Consider the following 8,539-nt stretch of genomic DNA (forward strand, 5'->3'; position numbering starts at 1 on the left):
CTATGGATTTTGGTGTCCACGACACCTGCAGACCTCTAGTGGCCAAGGTTACAAGTTTTTAGGCATTGATCGGTGTGCACCGCCATGCCCCAATATGTACTTCAAAAATTATGAATTGGATGTTGCCAAAAGCTTCACTGGAATAGTTTCCATCTTTTGCCTGTGTGCTACTCTGTTTACATTCCTGACTTTTCTGATTGATGTTAAAAGATTCAGGTATCCAGAGAGACCAATCATATATTATTCAGTCTGTTACAGCATAGTGTCTCTAATGTATTTCGTTGGATTTTTGCTTGGAAATAGAACTGCCTGTAACAAGGCAGATAAAAAGTTAGAAATTGGTGACACAGTTGTTCTTGGTTCTCAAAACAAAGCCTGCACTGTCCTCTTCATGGTTTTGTATTTTTTCACTATGGCAGGAACTGTATGGTGGGTCATTCTAACAGTCACGTGGTTCCTAGCAGCAGGAAGAAAATGGAGCTGTGAAGCTATTGAACAAAAAGCAGTGTGGTTCCATGCAGTGGCATGGGGCATACCTGGTTTTCTTACCGTTATGCTTCTTGCAATGAACAAAGTTGAAGGTGATAATATTAGTGGAGTATGCTTTGTTGGACTCTATGACCTGGATGCATCTCTCTATTTTGTTCTTTTGCCTTTGTGCCTTTGTGTTTTTCTTGGTCTCTCTCTCCTTTTAGCAGGCATTATTTCTTTAAATCATGTGCGACAAGTCATACAGCATGATGGTAGGAACCAGGAGAAACTGAAGAAATTTATGATTCGAATTGGAGTCTTTAGTGGCTTATATTTAGTTCCACTGGTGGCACTTCTTGGATGTTATGTCTATGAGCTAGTATACAGAAGGATCTGGGAGACTACTTGGGTCTTTGACCACTGTGATCAGTACCATATTCCATGTCCTTATCAGGTAAGGAATAATGTTCTGTAGATTTCCTGTTTTGTATTATGATGAATTTTTTGTGGTGTGGTTCTGCTTCCCCCCTCTAATCAGGTTGATAGCACTTGCAACCAACTCCTGGTTCTAAATTTTTAGGGTGTTTTACTTTTTTAATTTATTTGACTATAATGATGATTAAAAAAATCTTGGTGGTGCTTTTATATACCTTATCTGTTCCTAAAAATACTGAGGCCAAATTGCTTCAGTTGGGTTACTGAAATGAGGAATCAAAAGCCCTGTACAGATAACATTTGAAGCTCTTTGGAGTATAATCAGACAGATGTACATACCCTAGGAAACATCCCAATATGGCTGAACCACTCCCAAATGCCAGTACTTTCTTCAGGTTTTTTCAAAGTGCTTCATTTTTGGGGAGGTTACCTGGTCCTCTACAGTACGCCCTCCAGCCTTCCACAAGGGGTGGAAGGTGGATAGGTAATGAATACCTTCCTTTGTACTGGACAGTATCTAGGACTGGAGAGCAGAAATCCCTGCATGCCTGTCTGTCTCCATGTACCTGGTTTCATCCTTAGTAATCCTGTAGACAACTCTTCCTCCAGGCTGAGCACACAGAAGAATGCTTATTTGTCATCATCCACACTGCTGTCTCCTCTCTTTCCTCCCCAGCAGAGCCACAAGATTGAGCAGCCTTTTTTAGACGCCCTGGCTGGAGAGCATACCATTGTGTGCTATCATGGTTACAGGTTTCCCTTTCCAACTGCTGGGGTTAGATTTCTGAAAGTTCCTGTGGTTGGCAAAACCATGGTTGGCAAGACAAAAGGCTTATGGGAAAAATGGCAGGTGGCGGGCTGATGTGTGGCCACAGAAAACCATGGTTACTCAAAACTATACTATGGTTGCCAAAATGGTATATAGAATATTAAGTGTGGATACTCAAAACTGTGGTTGGTGAAGGAAACCTGTATTTTCTTCTTTTTTTAAAGAGCTCTGGTGGAGGCTACACATTAGAAAATATAGCTCATAACCACATTACAATAAATGTTGTCTCTTTCTAAATTGTACAAATGCAAAACAATGGAAACCACAATATATATATTTTTTACTCAGTTTTTCAACTGTAACTACCATTTTGCAAGATGATTATATATAAAAGGGACTAATATTGTGGGGAAACCTGAAAAAAAAACCTCACTTTTTTAGTTGGACTTTTTTCAAAAATTCTTCTTCAGAAAGGGTCTTGCTGTGCTCACCACTTGTACACATGCAGTATTTGTGCATTACATTTCATCCCTTAATACATAAAGAGGTTGTCTATGCTGTGGTATCTGCTAGGACACTACCAAACGTGCCCAGCTCACCTGTTTTCACAAGCATGCTCCAGACCTGAGAGTACACCAGGAAGCATGCTCTGTGGTGTCCTTCTATTGCTGCACTTCAGACCTCCAGGGGCTCCAGCTGGGGTGACCCTGGAGCAAGCAGCCTCAAACATGCATCTGTGTTCTTCTAGGTTTGACCCTGCAGGCATGGGTCTCTAAGGTGTACTCAAGCTGTGACATGTTAATGCCTTGGTATAGACAAGTCCAAAATTTCCTGCAGTCTCAAGCAATTTGTGTATTATTTCCTCCTTATTTAAAGTGATGTTTAATAGAAAATGTTAAGTGAATTGTTAGTTTTGTATGTCAGTTTTAGTTAATATTGCAGCCAGTTTGCTTCTAAAACAAAGAAAATAAACACAGAATTATTAGAAACATTTTGAATGCATCTTCTGTCATAGAAATGAGTGAGAAATGAAGAGAACACCACCTCATAGAACAGGGTTCTTAATGTTTGCTCTTGATTCCATTAAAGTCTGTGACAAAATGTCTGCTGACTTAAATGGCCAAAGCATTCCTTGAGCTGTACAGCTGAAAGTTGAGGCTTCTGTTCTTTCTTTAACACACTTGTCTTTCCATATTTAAGTAGAGCAATAAAGGTAATAAGACATCAGTGATGTGGGGTTCTTCAAGTTTTAATTAACCTAGTGGAGCGGGTACATACCAACAGAACAAACATGGTATCAAACAAATGTTATACCAAGAAAAATTATAATTGCATTTCCTTCCCTTTCCTTGCCCCCTGTGCTCCATTCAAAGTTTGTAATTGCAACATACTGGGTATGTCTACATATGCATTTGATCCGGGAGCAGTTTACTTGTGAGTAAACGGTCCTGGGCAGGCATCTACACGTGTAGGGAAGCAGGAGTAGATTTGTTTCTAATGGCAGCAAACTGCTTTTGCTTCCTGGGGCCCTGAAATGGGCCCCTGCTGCCCCCAGAGGGAGGTCTGAGTTCCCCCTGGGTGCTATCCCATGGGCTGGCAGGGAGTACCAGTCTCCTGGCTGGGGCTGAGACATTGCACCCTTCTCCCTGGGTGGGCTGCCTGCTGCTGGGGGGAGGGGGGGCAATGTCCCCCTGCCCCAGCAGAAGGTAGCTCCTGGCCCTGGCTCCTCGATCGGGGACAGGGGACTTGGAAAAAGCTGCAGTGAAGGGGGCAGGTCCCAGCCCTGTGCCCTGATCTGCTGGTGGGGATCACCCAATCAGGGCACAGGGCTGGGACCTGCCTCTGGCCAGGACAGTTTCCAGCCCCCACTCCATAATGAGGGGCCAGGGGCTGGAGAGCCTATTCCCTGCTCAGCTCTGTAAGGCTCCCCAGCCTGTTCCCCACCCTTTGCGGAGCTGAGCAGGAAACAGTCTCTCCAGCCCCTGCCAGTAGGGAGCTCCCAGTGCCAGCTCCGTGGTCTAAGGGCTGGTGTTGGGAGATCCTTTATTTGGCAGCTAGCAGAAACCATCTCCCAGCACTGGCCCCGTGGTCACAGAGCTGAAGCTTGGAAATAAGGATCTTCCAGGCCCCACTCCCCAGTCGCCATCTCAGAGCAGGGGTCTTGGAGTTCCCTGCTGCTGGGGTAGGGGGGACGTAGTCCCTGCCTGGGTTCCGGTGGCAGAACCCACCCGGCAGCAGGCAGCTCCCGAGGCAGGGGGTAGTCTCCCACCCCCTGGTGGCCAGAAGCAGATTTGCTCCCATTCAGGCATCTACAAAAGTGCTACTGTGCAGTAAGTAATTGCAAGTAAATTTGTTCCTTGCATTTGGAGATAGCAGATTTTACTTGCAATTAGAAAGCTTTCTGTGCAGTAAGTGTGTGCGAGTGTAGACGCACACACTTACTGCATAGTAAACTATGCTACTGTGCAGTAAAGCATCTCATGTAGATGTACCTGGTGACTCAGTGTTGTAATCACCATTGGTTCCTCTGAGCTGGCTTCCCAGCTGCTGCTGCTGCTGCTTTTTAAATAACTGATTAATTCAAAGCAAAACAAATACAACTTTTGTAGAATCATAAATTAGGGCTGAAAGGCATGTTGGGAGGTCATCTTCACCTACAGAAGCTAGTAATACATAGCTAACAAAAATAGTAGCTAACTTATACCAAGTCCAGGATACAGAAAAAAGATATAGATTAACCAAAACAACATGAATTAAATTTGGAGTATAGAGGTAATAACTTCTTACTGAGTTGCATGCCTCGGCTCCTGTGATCCTGTTCAGCTAATGGGTAGATCAGTTTTAGAAGAAATAGCAGAAATACTAGTATACTGTCTTGAGGCTGTCTGAGAATCTTGCCTACTATGATTTAACTCATATTTATCCACTCGTATCTTGTCTATACCCAGATGAAGCTCCAGATGATGTGTCGCTGGATTAGAGGGGAAACTGGTTAATAACTGCTTCCCCTCTAATCGACCATCTCAATTTTTAAAAATTCTTTCCTTCTACATAACCTGTCAAGGTCTTCAGCTACATTCTTGCAAGCACACACTGACCACATCTGACTTGACTGTGCATGTCTTAATTCAGTCCAGAGTTCGTTTGAATAAAGTACAATTACTGTAAAGAAGAAAGTGCCTAATTGCCCCTTCATGTGATATATATTCTTTTTCTGCCCTTCGAAAAGAGAAACATTAAGCGTTTTCTTGTGTGTCTTTATAACCTTTATTGTCTTCCAGGCAAAGGTGCTAGCAAGACCAGAAATATTTTTGTTTCTGATGAAATACCTGTTGACATTAATCGTTGGCATCTCTCCAGTGTTCTGGGTGGGAAGTAAAAAGACCTGTTCAGAATGGGCCAATTTCTTCAACAGAAATCGAAAGAGAGAGTAAGAGCAACTTTTGTATACTGTACTGCCCTTTTTGTCTTGCTTCCCCCGTCCCCCCAATATCCTCCCATTTTTGTTGTTGTTTCAGACTACTGCTCCTTGTTTTGTTTTCTTCTGTGACAGTAATTTCATTCCATCATTTAAACTTTATGAGTTCTGCTTTTCAGGAGATGTATTAACAGTTCTTTAGGTAGTCACAAACTGTAAATTTGGGTACATTTCTTCTCTTTACCATCGATTTTAGGTTTTCTTTAGATTTTTCTACATTCTTCCTGGGCTATAGACATATTTTAAAGCTCTTTACTTCTCTGAACTTCCCAAGCCAGCATTACTTTACCTCTTTATTTTAACTCTGCATTCCTTAATGGTGAGCTTATAGCTTCCTTTCCCTCTCCTCTCTTTTCCATTTCCTGTATATTTTTCTTATGCTTCAGCTGTTGATTTACTTTAAGCTAAGTGAGAGATACATAAAAGTGGTAGGTCATGTAAAGCTGCCTACATTAAAAAAATAGTATATATATATATTTTTTTAAATGTAGGCAGTTTTTTACATGGCCTGCCACTTTTTCTACTTCTGCCTAGTTTTACTACATGAAAACTTAATTTGCCTGTGTAGTTATTTATGAACTATTACCAGGGTTTTTTTTCTCTCTTATTCATCCTGCTGAAGTAATTTGAACTAATTGCAAGAGTTGAGCATGTAAGATTTGGCTGTCTTCCACAAAATGTATTTACTTGACATATGTAACTATACAGTGGCTACTATCACTAAGTACAGTACACTGCATGAAGTACCACAGACAGTTTTCACGCTACAGTGGTGTTAACAACTCAGGTTTTCATCACCCCTTGTTACTTGCGTCACATTTTGAAAGATTGCTTTGAATTCCATTAAATCTGAAACATCTTTGGAGTAGACATACATTTGTGTGTCTTTTTTTTTCTTCTTTTTTTCCTAGTCCGATCAGTGAGAGTCGAAGAGTGCTGCAAGAATCGTGTGAATTTTTCTTGAAGCACAATTCTAAGGTTAAGCATAAAAAGAAGCACTACAAATCCAGTTCTCACAAACTGAAGGTCATTTCTAAGTCTATGGGGACTAGTACTGGTGCTGCAACAAATCATGGAACTTCTGCAGTGGCAATTGCTAACCATGATTACTTAAGCCAAGAGACCTTTACAGAAATCAAAACTTCTCCAGAAATGTCTGAGAAAGAGATGGAGGCAGATAGAACATCCACCCAGAAAGTGGAGGCCACCCAGAAAGTAGAGGAGGGGGAAAATGTTAATACTGAAAATGCATTACGGATATCATCTATTTCTAAATTGGCTGTGGAGCAGATGGAAAAGAGAAGCAAAGTAGAGAATACATGTGCTAAGATTAGCTTATCTGAAAGTGTCAAGAGAATGGGTGAAGAAGGGTAAGGCTCATTTATTTTTTTTCCCTAATTGTGGTCTTTGGTGTGTGTTTTTATTTTATCAGTACTATGGTGTATTTTCTGTTTGTTTTAATCCTACTGAAGAATCATTGTAGCATAACTAATAATAGCTGAAGAGAGAATCTTTTTTTAAACTATTTTCCACATGGCCACATAGATTATGTGGTTTTTGGGATGTAAATGTATATTTCTTTGGGATATTTTGGCTTCCCAGGCTTAGTCCAAACTTTTGACTCTTACAGTAGGGTGTGTTTTGCATTGCCAAGCAGTGACCTCTGGGACTTTTTTTTTTTTAAGTAAAAGCATGATGAGCTAGGCATACTGTCCAATGCTTGTCAAAAAATCTGTGGTGGCAATACAGCATATTTGGAGGGGTGACCAGTACAGAAAAAAAGGGTTGCCCTTTGGCTTGAGGAAAAAATGTTGAGCATTTATACTCTCTCAAGAGAATTGAATTTAGTTTAACATACCATATTTACTCTCATGCCACACCCCTAAAATTTAGCCCTCCAAAATTGGTGTGTTTTCTTAGGTGAGGGAACTGATTTCTCCAAGAGAATGAAAGCAGGGGGATGCTGGAATAACTGCCTGAGGCCATATGCCTTGAGCTGCATGCATGAAGGAGCACAGTCCCCTGCTCAGTGTCTCATGCATCCTCTTGCTGCAGCTCCGCAGCTAGAGATTACATCTTCTCTTAGCCACTGCTGAATTGGCACAGCCACTCTAACAAAAGCTACTGCCAATTTGGCAGTGGCTGTTAGAGGGTTAAACCTCTTAGCTGTGGAGCTTTGGCAGGAGGATAAATAATGCTGAGTGGACTCTGTCTTTTCTGCAGGTAGCTAGGAGCATTCAGCCTTGGTGAGTCCATGTTGTGGTAGGGAAGACTACAAAGATTTGGGTTTTTTTGTTCTGTCTTCCCAAGACAAGTTGCACATCTTACTTAGGGACATGATCTGAGAATAAATGTGGTAGGTTACTATTTTCTGTTAAATGTATTTTTTAGCTTTTCAGTTGACAATATCATGCTTAATTGTCTGTGTTTTTTTTGTTTGTTTTTTTTGTTTACATGTAGGATAACGCCTAAAAGTGATTTAACAGAAAGTCATCCATCACAAGGCAGTAGTTCACAGCTACCTGATGTTCAACAACCAGGCAGTGCCCAAGATGCCTTATCACTGCCTGCCAATTCAGTCTCAGACACTAGAAAAGACAAGGATTTTGCTAACAGTTCAAATCCTTGAAAGAGAAGTTTTTGTATGAATGTGCTCAGTTTATAAAACTGCAGTGAATTCTGTGTTACACTGGAAAAAATGATGCTTTGTGCCTTATTAAATGAACTAAATATAACTCTTGTTTTGCACTTAAAACAAAAGTTCTACTGCATAGTAGGGACATCTAGCAATAGTTTACTGTATTTAAAGCCCATCAGAGTAATGGAAGCTGAGGGCAGAATTCTACTTCACTGCTAAGATGAGTAAGTGCTACCAATGTAGTGTTTAAGTGTCTAAGTCTCCCACAATCTTTGCCTTGTATATAAGTTTGACTCAAGCATACATCTCAAATGCCTTTTATGCAGCTACAGCTTTGCCCTGCTTGATTAGATGGGTCCCTGTATCTCAGAACATGTTCAGAAACAATTCAGTACCATCCTAATATCATCTTTTTACAGTCCATTGTGATTTAAACTTCACTAAGAAGTTTAGGAAATTTGGTCGTCACACCAGACGACATAGCCAACATGTTTAACATTTTCTTTGCCTCCATCTTCCTAAGCAGGGACCGGAAAAGTCACCCCCCTGCTCAGCCCCCCTCAGGACCCAGGGGAGGCGCACCTAGGCCAAGGGTTAGTGAGGAACTAGTTAGGGAGCTTCTGGAGGGACTGGACGTATTCAAGTCAGCCGGTCCAGACGATCTCCACCCTAGAGTACTGAGGGAATTGGCTGAGGTCATTTCAGGACCCCTGGCACGGCTTTACGAGCACTCGTGGTGCTCTGGTGT

At 41.6% G+C, this 8,539-nt stretch overlaps 1 protein-coding gene across 1 annotated transcript in view; it reads left to right on the forward strand.

The window, feature by feature from the left end:
• FZD6 (frizzled class receptor 6) overlaps positions 1-8,152 on the forward strand; it is a 114,464-nt gene extending 106,312 nt beyond the window's left edge. The window contains exons 4-7 of the mRNA XM_019528048.1: positions 48-925; positions 4,957-5,105; positions 6,065-6,523; positions 7,614-8,152. Of these exons, the coding sequence (XP_019383593.1) occupies positions 48-925; positions 4,957-5,105; positions 6,065-6,523; positions 7,614-7,782 (1,655 nt within the window). The 3' untranslated portion in view covers positions 7,783-8,152. The remainder of the gene's footprint in view (positions 1-47; positions 926-4,956; positions 5,106-6,064; positions 6,524-7,613) is intronic.
• Positions 8,153-8,539: the final 387 nt, after the last annotated feature.

The sequence above is a fragment of the Gavialis gangeticus genome, unplaced genomic scaffold (assembly GCF_001723915.1).
Source record: "Gavialis gangeticus isolate Ggan-Ray unplaced genomic scaffold, GavGan_comp1, whole genome shotgun sequence".
In the NCBI taxonomy this organism is placed as follows: Eukaryota; Metazoa; Chordata; order Crocodylia; family Gavialidae; genus Gavialis; species Gavialis gangeticus.